This window comes from Marmota marmota, unplaced genomic scaffold (genome assembly GCF_001458135.2).
Source record: "Marmota marmota marmota unplaced genomic scaffold, marMar, whole genome shotgun sequence".
NCBI classification, from domain to species: Eukaryota; Metazoa; Chordata; class Mammalia; order Rodentia; family Sciuridae; genus Marmota; species Marmota marmota.
In genome coordinates this window covers 17,850,389-17,869,142 of record NW_025999998.1, presented here as the reverse complement: position 1 = coordinate 17,869,142, position 18,754 = coordinate 17,850,389, and the positions used below count along the sequence as shown (strand labels likewise).

The 18,754-nt window shown below is 40.2% G+C and overlaps 1 protein-coding gene across 3 annotated transcripts in view; it reads right to left on the bottom strand.

The window, feature by feature from the left end:
- Positions 1-18,754, bottom strand: part of Pcsk5 (proprotein convertase subtilisin/kexin type 5) — a 448,718-nt gene that overhangs the window by 99,806 nt on the left and 330,158 nt on the right. For all 3 annotated transcript variants that reach the window (XM_015492940.2, XM_048806923.1, XM_048806924.1), the window contains 2 exons: positions 12,070-12,172; positions 4,652-4,788 (listed from right to left, as the gene is read on the bottom strand). In XM_015492940.2, the coding sequence (XP_015348426.1) occupies positions 4,652-4,788; positions 12,070-12,172 (240 nt within the window). The remainder of the gene's footprint in view (positions 1-4,651; positions 4,789-12,069; positions 12,173-18,754) is intronic.

Below are 18,754 nucleotides of genomic sequence, written 5' to 3'. Positions count from 1 at the left end.
CACTAACCTCCCTGTTGCAAGCAGAAATTGACAGTCATTGTAATATCAGATTGAACCATACATAATTTCTGACATTTGACTATTTTTATCTGTAGATGAGTATTGGGATATTGCAAATATGAATCTACTCACCCATTCATTCATCATTAACAAATATATATTTAGAACTTCTGTATGCCAGGCTGCCCTTAAGCCTTTGGACCACTTTCAAGTGATTTTCCCTAATATTTATTATTTAAGCAGTGCCCTAGTTTAAATATACTTTTACAAATGCTTTGTTGAATTATGGACTCTCAAGCCATCTCTGCTCATTGTAATTTTATACCTGAAATCTGGTGCTTCCTGTGGGACCAAAGGGAAAAAAAGGAGAAATCCTTAGAGGTGGGGCAAAAAAGTATCAGTTGTTTTCAAGTTAGACTTAGAACCTTATTCTGCAGGTGAAGGGGAGTGCTTGAGAGTGTGTACTGTGCATCCGGTGACAACACATCTACAGACCAATGTAATGGTGCATGACACTCTGATCTGGTGGAACCTGGTATCTCAAGAGATCACAAGAGTGTCAATCTTACAAGTTATGTTCCCAGCGACTTAAACCCTACCAAACTCCATTTCCACCGTGACTCCTTCACAAATGGTCTTGCTATTCAGAACACCACAACTTCTCGGATGTAGGATGGGAAGATGTGGGGGACAACAGTAAGGAACCTACCTCTTCTCTGTCCTGTAGTTGGTCTACATTTATCCCTATGCCTTCCTGAGACATCAACTCAGGATCCAGAGTCTTAGGGGCAGCCTGGAATCCAGGAAGTCCTAAATACATATTTGTTGAATGATTGAATGAATGAGACAGTGAATTCATATTTGGCAGTGTTCAATTTCTTCCATATAGCCAATTGAATCAACCACCGTAAAATTAAAAATTAACATCAATGGGCTCAGATATTATAGTAAATGTTCTTCAATTCCATATTTATTATTTGGACATGGGTTTATTATTTGGACCCATTTGGGTGTTATAATATGGGTTTGAAGGACAGAGATTGGAAGAACCTCAGTTTTTAAAACACACAGACCCTACGAAGAGAGCTCACTTAGATGCCTTGACAATGGTCAACTCTCCCCATGGGCTTGCTCCAGGATTATGTGACAATTTAGTCACATTTCTAAAGCCCAAGCAGTATGCCAGCTTGCTTAGTTATGGATAATTACAAATATTCAGCAATTTAAAAACCATGCTTAATATTTGGCTACTTGCCCAGGGTCTCCAAATATGAATTATGATAATAGTATGTAGCTGATTCCAGCAATAGAAGGGCTCACATATTTCCTAGCTTCAAAACCTTTCATGGGATGTTGTGAGGTAAGAGTTAAAATACAAAGAAACTCTGAAAGAGGTTCAGCTTGGCATTCAGGTGTTTCAAAGGGTAAATATCTGTTTATCAGAGAATCTCTTAACAGCTGGTTTTGTTATACGAGAAGGTAGACTAGTGTGAAGACATTGAAGTCTGTAGGAGGGAAGGAAGGTTGAGGGTTGAGGGCATGAGGGAAAAGTACTGTCAGAAAAGATGAAAGAAAAGCTGAAAATAAACTTTATGAAGTTTACTTCAACATTTTGCTTACTGTAATTGGTTTAGTTTATCTCTGGGTCTCGTTTGGTAGAGGATGAACTGGAGGAGAATTTAGAGTGAATTTTCACCAACATAACTGGACATCTGCATTTCCATAAGGATTCATACCAAAGACTTAATGAAGTTGCAATTCAATAAGAGATTAAATCTCTACAAGTTGGTGAGAGAGGCTTGTGTGGCTAGGGGGAACTCCCCAGACATAGGATTTTCAGCTTTTTTTTTTTTTTTTTGGTATTGAGAATTGAACCCAGGGGCACTTGACCACTGAGCCACACCCCCAGTCCTATTTTGTATTTTATTTAGAGACATGGTCTCACTGAGTTGCTTAGTGCCTCGTTGATACTGAGGCTGGCTTTGAACCTGCAATCCTCCTGTCTCAGCCTCCCAAGCTGTTGGGATTACAGGCATGCGCCACTGAGCCCAGCTGAATTTTCAGCTTTTTATTAAAGCTTCCATTGATAGATATGGAAAACCTTTTCAGTTGAATTATCTACCTTTTGTATTGTCTCATCAAGGTCTCTGATATCCTTTCTGTGCTAACAATCCTTGGACTAGGGACACAAAGCTCTTATTAGGAAGAGAACATGGCTTGCTAAGCAATACCCTTCTCTGCTGACTAGAGCTGGAAGTGAGGTTTCTTCTCTGACCTGTGGTAGGATTCCTACCATTGATGTGGGCTTTGTCTGATATTTTCTTGTTTTGCATTACAGGGGGACAACATCCTTGTTAGATAGTAAACCCCTTGAAGCTGAGTATCATGTTGTCTTTTGCTATATTTTTCACAGCTCTCAACATGCAGGAACTTGGACATGGGAGAGACACAATAAATGTTGAAGATACTGGGTTAAACACAGCCTTTCAAATAGTTAATACAGAATATAAGTCAAAACCTTTTAATGTGTAGATTGGTCCAAGTAGCTAAAAGATGCTTAAAAGACTAGACATTTGTTTAACATCTAAACTTCTAATTTTGTGCTTTGTATAGATATTTATTGGTTTATTTGATGTTAAGATGATTTTAGATGCCCATTTACCTCTCTCTCCCTCTCTCTCTCTCTCTCTTTATTCTTTTCTTTTTCTTTTTGCTACTAGTCCTTGAACTCAGGGTGCTTAACCACTGAGCGATATCCACAGCCCTTTTCTTATTTTTTATTTTGAGACAGGGTCTCACTAAGTTGCTTAGGGTCTCACTAAGTTGCAGAGGCTGGCTTTAAACTTGTGATCCTCCTGCCTTAGTTTCTCAAACTGCTGGGATTACATGCATGCACCACTGTGCCTGGCTCTTTTTTTTTTTTTTTTTTAACAAATAACTAGAGACTGAAAAAAGTGAATTGATTGGTTTAGTGTCTTCAAGTTAGTAACAAAACTGGGACAAGAACCCAATTTTTCTGACTGCTGGTCTTAATGTTCTTTCCACTTAACCTTTCATTCATTCAGTTACTTATTGCATACCTTCCACATGTTGAAGGCTGTGTTCATGATCAAAATACAGCAGAAAATAAGGCAGGAACAATTCATTGCTTTTATGGGGCATAGGGTTTTATGGATAAGATAGACATGCAATGTGAAGAGGCTGGTAAACAGGAAGTAGAGGACTCCAGGTATGCCTGTGAAGGGGTCTTCCTGGGCAAGCAGGGAGGCTCTCCCTGCAGAAATGGTGTTGAAATGGTGGAATAGTAGGGAGTCACCATACAATGAGTGGGAACACCTCAAGTGAAGTCTCACAGGCTATAGAAACGCAAATGCCCAGAGGAGTAAGTGGATTAAAACAATAACAACAACAATAACAAGAATAGAAATGAAAATAAGAAAAGCTAATATCATGAGTTCTTCCTATGTCTTTCTCTGCTCTAAATGCTTTGTTATTTCATCTCATTCAATCTCATTTAACTTTCATAAGTATGGAAGAGGTAACTGTTAGCACTGTATTATAAATGAGGAAGTAAATGGCATGTGACAGTCTAGAGATAAAAATGACATAGATGTGTATTTTTTTACATATGAAGCACAAAGCAATACTTTTAATTTATTCAAAGAATGTCTTATCTCCTGTATCCCTGTGAATCCATGACATTCTCAATTTGTTCTTCATTTTTCTTGGTTTTATTGTAAGTAAGAATAAAGATAAAATAATTCTCTTTCACCAGAAAAATGATGGAAGTATGATGATGATATCTGACAGTCTCAGTACCAGTGAGATGCTCAGAAATGGTGGAAATCGTGGAGAAATTGAGAGCAGCCTTTTTAAGGCTCCGGGAAACTCTTTGAGAGATGTAGAACCAGTATAGTCAGATCTTCCAAGTTTTCAAGAGAAAAGAAGAAAAAAAACAAAAAACAAAAACTGTGTTTTCATTTGAAATTTCCCAAATTTTAAATTTGGCTCACATATTAAAAGTATTATGTGGGCCAAATGAAATATGAATCTGGCTCACATGAGGTCAAACTAGAGGACAGACAGACATGTGAGATGAGGCTAGAGGGATCAAAGGTCAAACTGCAGAGGACCTTTGAGACCAGGAGAAGGGAGTTCAAACTGGGATGCAAAAGGTCACATTTGTCATGAGTTGAAATGATTTCCTTGTTTCTGCAGGGCTCTGACAACATCTTAATGGCACAGCTCAGCTTTGAGAAGACCCTGACACAGCCTCAATATGCTATCTCTTTTAGAGACCAAATAGCCTCCTTAATTCTCTAGCTTTTTACCTTTGCCTCAACATATCTCTGCTTCCCTATCTTATATCTGACATCCAGTTGATATGTCCTTTCTCCTTCTCTGGAGAAAGCCTGATCTTAGTTTTCCTCTCCCATCCCCTCCGGGGCAATGAGTCAGCATCCATCATAATGGGAACAATGTTTTCACATTCTGACAACAAGAAGAGGTTTCAGAGTTGTACAGGCTCTTTAAGGAAGAGTTGTCAAGTTTTAACCCTCAACCCCAGGGATGAGGCTTCTATGTCAGACCAAAGGAGGTGGGCTGGAGAAGGGAAGGGATGAGGTAGGGCAGGATACAGCGGCTCCCTCACCTGCTCCACATGAGGTGCAGTTGGAAGGTCCACTTCCTTGGCAGGCTCGGCAGGTGTGGTGGCATGGATGGCATTGGCTCTTAAACTCAAATTTCCACAAGGGACAGCTCAAAATGCAGTGGCCATCATCAAAAACCCTAGAGGAAAAGCAGACTTTTAGAATGTATCAGGGTGACTTCCCAGAAAGGCCCCAAGTATTGGAACATGTGGTATTCATGTTTCACTGCACAGATTGGATTTCATTGTTCCAGAAACAAGAGGGTTGCCTGGGACTGATCATCTTAGAACATGCAAAATATTAGTCATGTACCCATCCTTGGCCTGAGACTTGGGTCCAACGGCAGACATGCCAGGAGCTGGCTGGGGATCTGATCCTGTATTTGGTTCCAAATAAACTAGCTTGTACCCACAGGGATTAAACCCATACTGTAGACTCTGGCCAAATCCAGTCAGCAGTCAGATGGAGGTCTCTGAACTTTCAAGATGCTAAATGGACCTCTGAATGCAGAGGTCTTAGAGAAAATATTCTTCCTTTAGTTAACACCCTACCCACACTGGGAAAGAGAAATGTCAGCTCCAAGGGATCTTGAAGGGTAGAATAGGTGCTACTTATAAATTTGGCCTGTGTATATTGTAAATAATTAATGAATTCTGATTCCGAACATCATTTTTTGAAAGTATTTTCTGATATATGGGATCCTACAGTCTCTGTTTTCTGACCATGCTTGTGAACATCCACAAGGGCTTTGCATGTTGACTTCTAATATCTTTGGTTTTATATACATATAATATATACATCATGTCATTGTTTTTCATGCTTTTGTGTCATTTTTCTTGACAAAGTAGTTATAAGAAGAAATATGATTAAGTCAATTGTATTCAAGAATTTTGCTAAGAAAAATACAAGATGTTGATCAAATAAATGTTAGAGTCAGGTAGGTAATGGGAATAGATGAAGTGAGCTGGAATCTCAACTTCCAGAGTTTCTAATTTAGGAGGTCTTGGGGGAAGAAACTGAGAATTTGCATCTCTGACAAATTCCCAGGTAATGCTAACACCACTGGTTCAGAGAGCATAATTTTGTTTTAAACCTTTGATTATTTATTTATGTAGCTTTTTTGATTAACATGTATTAATTATACTATTAATTTGATATAGTGAGATTTTCAACACATGCCTATAGCATGTACTGATCAAGTCAGAATAATTAACCTCTCCAACTCCTTATTATTTCTTTTTGTAGAGTCTTCAAGCTCCTCTCCTCTAGATTTTCATATATATAAGTATATAGTATATTATGGTGAAGTGTAGTCACACACTGTGCTGAGGAACACCAGAAGTTATTCTTTCTATTTATGTTTGGTACCATAAATGTCCTTTATCCACCAAACCCCCAACTTTCCCAGACTGTAGAAATTACTATTCTACATTCATATAAATTTCTCCTAGCTTCCTCATATGAATGAAAACATGCAATATTTGTCTTTTCATGTCTGACTTATTTCACTTAACATAATATCCTCTAGTTACATTCATTTTACTACAAATGACAGGACTTTATTCTTCTTTATGGTCGAACGGCGCTATATATAGCACTTTTTTTTTTTAAGTCCATTCACCTGTTGATGAGTACCTAGATTGATTCCATATCTTCGCCATTGTGAGTAGTGCTATAATGATTATGAGCATGCAGGCCTCTCTTTGGTATGCTGATTCCATTTCTTTGGGCTATACACAGATAGTGGGGTTGCTGGCTCATGTAAGAGAATACTTTGAAAATCAATCCTCAATGACAGGAATTTGCTGAGTGATTTCCAAGTAATACAGGTGATGCCAGATTGGAGTCTATTAAAGCTTCCTTAGAGTACACCTACTGTGTCCATCTGGAGGTTAACAGAGTACACAGTGTGTGCATGGCCCTAAGGGCACAGTGCTGCCATCCAGGCTTGCGGGAGCTGACTGGGCCTGTACAGAAAAGGGAAGGTTTCCTTCTCTCTCTACCACTTCCTCCACTCAGGCCAGACAGCACACAAAAGGCCAGGTGTAGACCTTGAGCAACTTGGTCCTGGGGTGGCACTTGTCTAAACCCTGCTATTCCCAGACCTGGAACCAACCTTGAATGGCAGAGTGGACCACTTCGATCCAAGGGTTGGAAGAAATTAGCCTGGGGCTCTGCAACTTAAGTGATCTTCTGTCTTGTTCATTCCCATATCTTGACCATCTGTGTCACTTACATCAGTTTGGGATTTAAGCCAGTGACTTAACAAAAGGTCACTTGCTCCTGGTTGCCCAGGCCTTTTGATTCGGGGACCAAACAATCCTTTTGACGCAGAGAAGTGCGTGGAGTCCCAACCCTAAACAGACACCCACATCTGGCTGTCTTGTCAAAGCCCAACCTCTGCACCATGGAGCAGACTGAGGTGCCTGTTGTCCGAGCTCAGATGTTAAACTGGTGGTTCTGATGCCCAACAGGAATATCCCAGCCCCACTCTGGCTCTGATTTCTGAGTTAGGAGATGTTTTTCCCAAGGAATTATTTGGATGGGACTAGTTAAAAAATGACAGCAACAACAAAACCAACAACATCCCTATAAGAAAATCTGCAGAAGAGCTTTCTGAGGATTTGAATAAAGGAAGCTACTCCATGCTTTGCTGAAAAGGAAAAAAAAAAGGGCAAATGAAATCTAGGGGTTCATTTTCATGCTAAATCTTTTCAGTTCAGAAGGATGTGAAACACATCATTATTGTGTTCTTTTTAGGAAGAGATGATAACTTGGTTTTGGGGAAGTCATTTCTCTTGGGAGAGGTAATTTGATTTAATAGGGACCATTTAAACCTCACCAGACAGAGGAGGAAGCAGAAGGCACAACCTTCCCTTTTTATTAAGAAAGGGGACTTCTGATTTGATTTTAAGAAACTTTCAAGCACATAATTGTGTGTCAAGCCACCCCCTCCTCCTGCACCCTGAGGAAAGCAAAAGCAACATACCCAATGTTTGTGAAAGCATGATTCTTTCTAAAGATAAAGATAAGGAAATCAGACATGCTTAAGTGAAGGCAATGAATTATATCACTGTCCTTCACTCTCCATCCTGCTCAAGAAAAATTGCTCAGAAACTTGAAGAGAAGTCCCATTTCAAATAGCCACAGTTGTCTACAGAAAAGTAGACAAAGTAGAAAGTCCTCACTTGGCTCTATGAAAGAAGAAAATGTGTTTGATGAAACTTTTCTTTAGTATCAAGGTATGTCTGGGGCCACCAGTTATCTAATGCATGAAATCCAAAGACATTCTGATAAGCTGATCTCTACAGAAGAACTTCTCCCCACAACTTATGCATGATCTTGACCTTCTCATAGACAGGACCTGTTCCAGGTCCAACAGATCTAATAGCAAGGAGGAAGAAGGTAGAACCAAGAGCTAATGAGCTGGGACAGATGATCTCAGCATTGGAGCTGAGTATTCCAGAAACCCCCAGGTTGTGTGCCTGTGTGCACGTGTGATGTGAACTGTAACAGTGGAGATGGCAAATCAGAATTTGTGCTGATTGTTGATTTGGCCTAATTAAAGCCATGACAAAGGCACTTAATGTGACTTCTTGGTGCTTTAATGGTCTAACGGAATGAAATTTGAGAAAAAAAAATTTTTTTCTTCTGCATTCATTGAAGCAGATAAAATAAAAATATTTAAGTCTGGATAAGAACAGAGGTAACTTTCAAATGTTTTTAGTTTATTCATTGACTCTATACCTCCTTCAGGAATGGGCTTAGAAATGAACATGGGCCATATGGCCACAGCATTTCAGATGTTTGCATGGTAAATACAATGGCAAAGGGGGCACTTGATTCCTTCATGTTTTCAGTTGTCTTCAAGGAATTAAACCCAAAGGTTTATAGACATGCAAAGGGAAACTACAGGGTGCAGAAACAACTTCTCTAATTGGATTTCCTGTAAAACCACGTTAGGGTTGAATTCTTTTAGTTAAATTCTTTTGTTTATTAAAATTTTATTATAGAGTAATTTAAACATATATAAAGGCACACACACATACACTATATAAAAGTAAACCTCCTACCAGCCAATACATTCATCACTCAGTACAAATGCTTCAGCAGTCATCAAGGCCTGGCCAATCTTATTTCATCTCTCTCTCCACCAATTTACTTCACTTGCATGTGGTTTTGAAGCAGACCTTCAAGACAAATGTTAACATTCCTCTCCCAGATGAAAACTCTTTGAAGATTATCTTTATTTTACCAGTACTAGAGCTATCCAAAGGCTTCAGAACAAGAAGAAACTTATAACAGCTATCTCGGGTATTTTGTTTGTCTCCTCTCGCTCCCAACACAGATCTGTTTTCTGCATTTCTCTGTCCTTTGCCTAGAAGTGAGCCCACTTCATACAGCATCCTAAGCTCAATTTTCCTCACAGATAAGCTGTATTTCTCATTGGCCTCCAGTTAGTTTCAGATAAGGAGAAACATTCACAGGAGATCTGTGGTTCAAAGGAGAGAGATTGAGGGAGATTATTCTCTACCCGTAACTCTGCTTCCTTCTTCCACAGCTGGGCAGAGGCTGTGTTCTCTATAGTTCCACTTTTTCTAGGGTGTCCCTTCTTCTACCTGTGCAACTCTTGTGTCAGATATAGGGTGTTAAAGTTTCACCACCACTATTGCTTGTCCTTGAGTACTTTCCCCTCCTTTACCTGTGACCTAAAGGGCAGGGAGACTCACTACAGGATCCCTGGACTCTTCATTTATCTCAGGTTGGATATAAAGCAGCAGGTTATTTTTGTTGTTTCTTTTTGCAGTCCTGGATTGAATCCAGGGGCTTGTACCTTGGATTGTACCACTGAGCTACATCTCCACCTCTTTTTATCTTTTATTTTGAGATAGGATTTCATAAACTTGCTGAGTCTAGCCTCAAATTTGTGATCCTCCTGCCTCGGTCTCCTGAGTTGCAGGGATTATGAGTGTGCAACCTCATGCCCAGCTAAGCAGGTGCTTTTTTCTAGTCTTTAATGGACCTGATTTCATTTTATATGGTTTTAATGTGTTCTCAAAAGTTATGTGTTGGAAACTGAATTCACAATGCAACAGTGTTGGGAAGTGGGGTTTAATAAGCAATAATTATAGGTTGCAAGGAATCTGGCCCCACGCAAGGTTTAATGCTGTCATCATGGGGGTGGGATAGTTAGGAAAGAAAATCTGCCTTCCCCTTGCTCTCTCATTCTTGCTCTCTTTTCCTTCCACCACCTGTTATGGCATGACCCAGCCGCAAAGGCTTTACCAGGTGCTGGTGCCATGAACTTGGACTTCCTAGCCTCCAGAATAGTCAGCCAAACTTCTGTTCATAATTACTCAGTCCCAAGTATTCTGTTGCAGCAGCACAAAGTGAATGAGGACTAATCTTCAGAAAACACTTAAGGAAAACACTTTTCTGCTCTTTCCAGAACACACAAGCCAACATCATCATTTTCCAAGATGTTTGCTTTCTTTTCACCTTCTCAGCCTCCTTCAAGGAAAATAAGAAAAGGAGTCAGGTAGCTCATTGCCATGCTATGGTGCCCTTCCTTAGACATATTTAACTGACATCAAAGAAGAGAAATGGGGCTGGGGGATGGCATGCTCAGAGGGATGAGAAGAAAATTGTTCCTGGGGGAAAAAGATTTTCTTAAGAAGATATCCTGGTTCAAGGTCCATGCACTTGCTTTTATTTCTTCAAAAGCTAGATCACAGGATACTTCACAAATGGAACCACTGAAGTAACCCAGCATATTTACCTCTGATCTAGTCTCAATGGACTCAGATTCTTAAAATGACCATGTATAATGGTAGATTTTTTTTCTCACTTCTCATTTCTGGTGAGCCAGGGATAATCAGCACTGTGCACTGGATGATGGGCAGTCTTATCAAGCAATGCTAAAATGTTCGTCCAGTTCAAAAGATGTCCAAACATGCAATGGGATTTGATGCTGCTGTAGTCAGGAGTAAGAAGAGAAAGAGAACCTCATCTTGATAATATTATCTCCATCTTAAAGTATGCTTTGAAATTTCTTTGAAGAAAATGCTATGTTTAGAAGTCTAGTTTTCTTAAAGAGATACTTGAAAATGTCCTAATGGTTATCATTGAGAATTCTTTTTTTGATTTTGTTATTTTTTAATGATATTGGGGATTTAACCACTGAGCTACATCCTTAGTCTTTTTTATTTTTTGATTTTGAGACAGGGTCATGTTAAGTTGCCCAGGTTGGCCTCCAACTTGAAATCCTTCTGCCTCAGGCTCCAGAGTCACTGGGATTATAGGAATGTGCCACAGCACCCAACTATCACCGAGAATTCTTAAAACTGTTATTTTATCTTTGTCTTTCTCCTTCCTTCTCTTCTTCCTTCTTTTTTTTTTTACTCATTGTTTTCCTTTCTTCCTTCCTCTTTCTGAGGAAGATATTTGAAGAGCCAAACAAACCTAAGATATTGATTATTGATTATAGATTCAATAAAGCACACACCTTTGACTACTGTGGGGGAATAGCGGGGCACCTACACCACAGCTTCTGCTCTCAAAGATGTTACAGTCATGAAGATTAATCAGGAGAACATGACTGGTATAGGGAGTGTCCATTCTAGAGACATAAAGCACCTGCCAGTGGAACAGCCCCTTCCTGCTGGTCTGGGAAGACACCCTGCTTCCTCCACAGACAGCTGGCAATGATGGGCTACTCATTCCAACATGGCAGCCAACAACCACCAAGTGCTGGGATCAGAGGAGCACCGACCAAAACCACAGAAGTTTCCAACTCTCTTTGTTAGAATGCCACTCACATGCTTGATAGGCCCTCATTCACTCAATTATCAAACATTTATTAGGTGCCTGTTGTTTTCCTAGCACTCTGACTGGAACTGGAGATACAAAAGGGAGGATCTCAAGGAGCAAACGGTTTAACACAGAGATGTAAGCAAATGTCTTCAACAGGTGCCTGGTGGGAAGCTTATATACAGCAAAGAGGCATAGACAGAGAAGGTTAATTCTACTCAAAAGGGTCTGAAATGCTGAGGCATTTCATAGGACAGTTCACTCTTGAATTGACTCTAGAAATGAGTAGATATTTGGCCAGAAGATGGAAGTGATGGTTGAGGGATGAAATTCCAGTCATGAAAGATGGCTCTGAAGCCACCATCTTCATCAATGAAGAAACCTTCGTAGTGCCCAGGGAACTGGTCCTTGCACAGGGTATTGGGCATCATGGAGAAAGGATAGTACAGATATGGGTTGTGGCCAGACCAAGGAAAATATCTGTGTCATGGGAACAAGTTGGTCCTGTTTCCCGCAGATCCCTGGGGTGCTGCTGAGCTCGTTAGCACCTCCTTTTCCCACCCTGCATCCTGTGACCTTCCACACCCAGAAGATACCGAAGGCTACTCACCTTGTGAGGGGGCAACTGGTGCAGTCCTCCTGGGTTGGCCCCCGGCACTTGGCACACGAAGCATCGCAGACTTGGCAGCCACCATGTTCATCGATATATTCTCCTGAGGAATAAAACCTAGTTGTTTACTTCATTACTACATGGCAAGTCTGCCTGGGCTGTCCATCCAAAAACAGCCAGATTTATATGTGTTTGCCTGAAAGCAATGAAGATAATACAGAGAGAAAGGGCCTGAATGACTGCAGTGGGAAGTCCTAAATCCTGACCTCACAATTATAATTGCTCCTTTCCCAGTGTCCTCAGAAGTTGGAACCTTAAAAAATTAATGAGACAACAACATGATTTTAGATCCAGTCACCATTTGTTATAGATATTATGCACAGGGGAGACCAAGGGGATGTTTTCCACCAGACCCCCTTCCTGAGCTTCTGTTGAATTTACTATTAAAAGCAGAGGCTTCAGGACCCTAGAAATCTCAGTTATAGCTGTGCTTCAAGTAAAGCAACATTCAAGATCCAGTTATATACTGTCAAACCACCCTGGAAAGGGACGGATTATAGTTACTGGTCAAGAATGGCAGTTGAGTCTTGGTGGAAATTTGGCAGATAGGAGCTATGTTTTACCCCCAAAAAGAGTAACAATGAAGAGAGAGCCAGAGAATTCTTCCTTTCATTGGAAAGTTTATCTTTCCCAAGGAAAAACATATATGAGGCCCTGCCACTGAAGGGAATCTAGCCTCACGAATTTCTGTTGAACATTTAGAAAATTACTCCAATGGCACAGGTGGTGGAGAGTCCAGCCCCATCAAAACTGAGCCTTTACTTATTGAGTTCAACCCTCCCATCCACACCATACTCATCTTCCCATGCCATTGTCTGAGGGAAAAAAAAAAATCAACAGGCTTCTCCAGTCAAATCCAAAGAGTCACTTTTTTTTTTTTTTTCCAGTTTGGAAACAGAGCATACTCAGAAAACACAGTTGCAGATTTGGGCACGGTCATAACCTTTACTCAGTCCCACACCATCTCCAATTTTGACAGCTCTGTAAGCATTGAACATTGTCAGTTTGGGGTCCAGCTGGTGTGGTGTGGTAGGACAGCCCACCCAGGGTTTAATCAAGCTGTGTCACTGATACTCTAAGATTTGCTGCCTGATTTGCATTGAGAAAAGCCCTGGAGAGCTTTTCTCCAGGGATGGAGGGAAATCCACCCCCCAACCTTTTATCCATGGCTCTACTGAAGTGTACAGTTAGGAAAGGAAGACCTTATGTTATGGTTTAGATATGCAGTGTCCCTCAAAAGCTCATATGTGAGGCAATGCAAGAAATTTCAGAGGTGAAATAATTAGATTATGAGAGTTATAACCTCATCAGTGAATTAATCCCTTTGAATGCATTAACTGGGTAGTAACTATAGGCAGGGAGGATGTGTCCGGGGGAAGTGGGTCACTGGGGGTATGCCCTTGGGTACATATTTTGTCCCTGGTGAGTAGAACTCTCTCTCTGCTTCCTAATTGCCATGTCCTGAGCTACTTTCCTCCTGCATAGCCCTTCTGCTATGACATTCTGCCTCATCTTGGGCCCAGAGCTATGGATTTGGCCGTCTAGAGACTGAGACCTCTGAAACCATGAGCCAAAATAAACTTTTCCTTCTAAATTGTTTTGGTTGGGTCTTTTGGTCCCAGCAACTAAAAGCTGGTTAAAACACTGTATATACATAAATCTTCTACCTGCTGGAATTAAACCACAAAGGCAGAAATGAAGAGATTGCTGAGTTTGCCCAAACATACCAGAAAAAGCCCTTCACATAAAGTTATCCCATTGGTTTTGCTAACTGAAGGTGAAAAGACATGTTTACAGTGATGCAAACACCTAATAGCAGTATACCCTTCTCCCTCTTCTCTCTTTCCTCCTCTCCCTTCCCATCTACCTCACTCTCCTCCCTTTTTTCTTCTTCCTCCTTCTTCTTCTGGACTGGGAATTGAACCCAGGGCACTCTACCACTGAGCTATGTCCCCAGCTCTTTTTAATTTTTAATTTTGAGGCAGCTTCTCACTAAGTTGTAGAAGCTGGCCTTCAATTTGAGATTCTCCTGCCTCAAACTCCTAAATAGCTTGGGTTACATGTATGTGCCACCAAACCCAGCTCTCCTAAGTCTTCTAATTGTTACAGTGTAGTCCAGGAATCTGATAGATAGCTTTTAGAATGAGATTGTAGTTCTTAGGAATAAAGACTTAGGCTCCAAAGAGTAAGTACCTATCAGGAACAAAGAACATTGTAATGCAGGTTGGTTACTGCCCAAGGTGCCTGCCTGCTCAAATGATCCAGTGCAACTGAATTCTGGCCCACATTTTTCTCACCATGACATGCATTTTGGGGTTGGCTGCCTCCGACTCTATAGAGGATACCTTTTACTGACTTACGTAACATGTTGAATGGACTAGTTGCCTTCTTGGTGATTAGCAGTTCCAAGGCAGGAAAAAGCTGAGATTACTGTCTAGTAGGAGTGGAGATTTCAAGTCGAGACTGCTTTGCTTAATATAAGCCTCAATATATGCAGTCTTCTTTTACTTGGTCAGGCTCCCCTACTCTACCTCCTATTTATTGCCCCTTCTTTAATCTCTTCCACTGTTTCTGTAGGAGGCACAGCCAACTGATCAGTCCAGGAATGAGCAAAATTAAGAGCAAAGAATCCAGGGTAGACCTGGAGTAAGAAGAAGTAGATCTTGCCTACAGGGGCCAACACATAATAATTTGTTTACAGAGTTAGAGTTGCTTATGCATCTTTCAGATGCTGAATGGCACAGGAATGAGAGAAGGTCACAGAGACTTTAAAGCCCGAAAGTATATCCCAGGGAAATATGGGCTCATAGAGAGCACAGCGAGTCCATTCATTCATTCTGTGGATGATTTTTGAACATCTACATGCCTGCCAGGTACCAGGTGAGACTTAGAGACATAAATTCAAAAGGCGCTGCTCTTAAGAGAAGAATCTTTGAGTTGGGGTTTTAAAATTTTTTCGAGAAGGATGATTTATAAGGAACTAGTTATAATCCAAATGCTAACCTTCTCACATAGTCTAAGGAGTAAGAACGGCAAGGATACACTCAGAACACTGCTAGACTTTTGTAGACCTAGAGGCAGAGAGGATGACTTCACGTTGAATTAGTGTCTACAGGAACTGACACAGTGTTTTGATCCTTCCAGCTCCTCCTGTTTATCCCCATTATTCCCCATGATGTAGTAGATCCAGTTCTAGGATGGAATTTAAATGAAAAACACCTTATTCTGCTAAATCAAAAGCTGTGTGGATGGTTCTGAGAGCTGTACCATCCACACCCAAAGCCTTTTTTATGATCACAGATGAAGCATTGCTAGGTCATGCAAGGGTTATCAAGAAATTACTGTGAAAATTTTAAATTCTCTTTTTACCTCCTCATTGGCTTCATAAGCCATAGGGTGACATTAATACTTTGGCTGTGTATTTTCTTGGAATCCAAGAAATGCTCAACTATGATGTCCTTTATTGGCACTCACAAAGTTCCGCCTTGGATATAATGACCATTAAGAATTGCCCATCTGCAAAATAGACCCTGCAAACACAACCTTTCTTCCCCATATTTTTATTGGTACATTATAATTATAAGTAATGATGGGATTTGTTGCTGTATATTTGTGCATGCACATGATATAACAGTATAATTTTGCCAGTATCAATTTCCCCTGTTACTCTCCTCTCTCTGGTTCTTTTCCTCTACTGGTTTCCCTTCCATTCTCATGGGACCCCGCCCCTCTGCTATGACCACCTTTCTTTTTTTTTTTTCTTTTCTTTCTACCTTTCACCTATGAGAAAAAACATTTGACTTTTAATCTTCTAAATTTGGCATATTTTGCTTAACATAATCGTCTCCAGTTCCATCCATTTTCCTGCAAATAGCATGATTTCATTCTTCTTTGTGACTGAATAAAAGTGTGAAAGTGTTTCTTCCTTTTGTTTTCCTCCACATCCTCTCCAGCATTTATTACTATTTGTATACTTGATGACTGTCATTCTAACTGGAATGAGAAGAAATCTGTATAGTTTTTTTTTTGTTGTTGTTGTTGTTGTTGTTTGTTTTTTAGTGGTTTTGGTTTGTGTTTCCCTAATTTCTGAAGACATTGAATATTTTTTCATATATTTCAAATATGAGCCCCTTTTGCCCCACTAGGATTCTGCATTGTCTTGGGTGGCTCCCATGGCTGCATGGCCACCCTTTAAGTCACTTCTTTTTTTGTGTGTGGGGGGTGATACCAGGGATTGAACTCAGGGGCACTCAAGCACTGAGCCACATCCCCAGCCCTATTTTGTATTTCATTTAGAGACAGGGTCTCACTGAGTTACTTAGCGCCTCACTTTTGCAGAGGCTGGCTTTGAATTCCAGATGTCCTGCCTCAGCCTCCTGAGCTGCTAGGGTTAGAGGTGTGCACTACCGCGCTTGGCTTGATTCACCTCTTTAGAGCTCTCCACTGCATTCTTAGGTTCAACTATCCCCAAATACTAGTCCTACAGTTCTTTCTCATTTCCTCCTAATTTGCTGGCACACTGAGTTTTCTCAGCTTTCTTTTTCTCAAAGTCAAAATTTCCCTCTTTCTTCTTTCTCCTTGACTGTTCACTTATCTCCTGTCTGTGAAGAAGCTGACTCTCTCCTGCCCATCCTCAACTGTCCATCTAATGATATTCATCTTCTTCCCTCAGGACATTTCTCCTCCAATCCCTCTCTTTAGTCTCTTCTTCACATGTCCCATTGTTGTCAAATCTATAAAATTGGCACCCTAATTTAGAACCTTCCCAAGCCCTGTCCCTCCCTGATAATTGACCCTTAAAACTTGTCTTTCCTCCTGCTACTTGGAAACAAAATGAAGACTTCTTGACCTTGGAGCTTACATAAGAGAGTCAGCAAAGGACAGCTAAATGGTTCCCCTCTCTCCAGTCTACATGCCTCTCCACTTTAGAGCAAGCTCTGGCTTTAGAACAGATGAGAATAGCCGGACCTGCCCCTATTCTCCTTTTTATGTAGACATCCAATTAGTCACATAAACAACTGGTCCAGTCCTCATGGGTACAAGTTTTCCACTGTGCATTTGGAACAGAGGAAGTCAGATTCCAAGGACATAGGGAAGTTGCTTTTTTTTTGGTTGTTGGAACAGCAGATTCTTGTCATCTGTCTTCATTGCACAATGAAGTTGAATGTTTATGACAGGCGTGATATACAAAATTCTTAGAAAAAGTTACTTTTACCAAAGACCTCAGAAGCCCGTGTTTTGTTCTCCACCTCATCCCACAAGCTCTTCTTTCTGGCATCTTCATCCGTTATTATTATGTCCAACTCATCTTTGTCCTGGGATCAAAAATTTTCCATTCTCCTTTCAGTTCCTTTTTCATCCTGTCCTATAATATTTCTAAGGACACTGAGGAAGTAAGGTCACACGGGGAGGAATGCTACTTGAAAATTGAAGACACAGCTTAACAATTACAATTAATACTTCTAAATTAAAAAAAAAAAAACATACAAGGAAGTGGCTTGCCGTGCTGTTCCATCTCTTGATAACATTGCAGAATGTTATCGACAAGTCTGGGTTATAAATCAACCCCACAAACTGGCCAGCATAGATGGATGAGTGTTACACACATCACCCCAGTTACCAAGCATGACTGAGATGTCATGATATTCTTCAGGTTTTATATGGCCAGAAAGGTTTTATTTCTCCTGAAGAGATGCATGCTGTCTTTTATGCCTCATAATACTTCTTTATTGATTAGAGCCAAATTATTGTAGAATTTATACAAATGAATGCATACTCTAATAAATTAACAAATGCATAAGTAGATAGATTATGATGTGAGTTTAGGACAACCATTTTTCCAGGTAATTAGTAAGAAACAGTGGGAAGAAACAGTTGATGGAATTCAACTGCTGGTTCCTTGATCTGGTTATTTCATTGAGCAACCTTGGGTACTGAATTATCTGTAGATCTCTGTGTGAGGACTACTTAGGTGCCTTATCACACAGATGCCAGGAATCATAGTGTGACTTCACTGAATAATTCTACAATAACAAGTACTAATTAAATAATACTATCTCTTTCTTGGAGGCCACTACGTAGCTTTCCTCCTATAATACCATAATATGAATACATTTTGTGAAAAAAAACGCATACATTTATTATTTTCCACTAGCTATAATAAATGCTGAGCAACAATCTCAACTAATTATATGCTAATGAAATAAGTCAGTTTTTAAAGCCTCATTAAGTGTGAAGTTTTATAGCAAGTCTCAAAATGTGAGGCCATCAATTGAAACTGTACCATTTTTATTTTAGAGTCTATACAATTATTCAGGCTTTTAAAAAAGGAAACTCTAACACATGGCGAACCTCAAAGACATTATGTTAAATGAAATAAGCCAATCACAAAAGGATAAATATTTCATGAGGTCCCTGGAGTAGCAAGGTCAAAGCAAAATGGTGGTTTCCAGGGATTAGGGAGAGGAGGGAAATGGGCGATTATTGTCTTCTGGACACAGAGTTTCAGTTAGGAAAAATGAAAATGTTCTGAAGACAGATGATGTTGGTGGCTATACAACAGTGTAAGTGCCCTTAATGCCATGGAACTGTATGCAATATATGTATGTATATATATATATATATA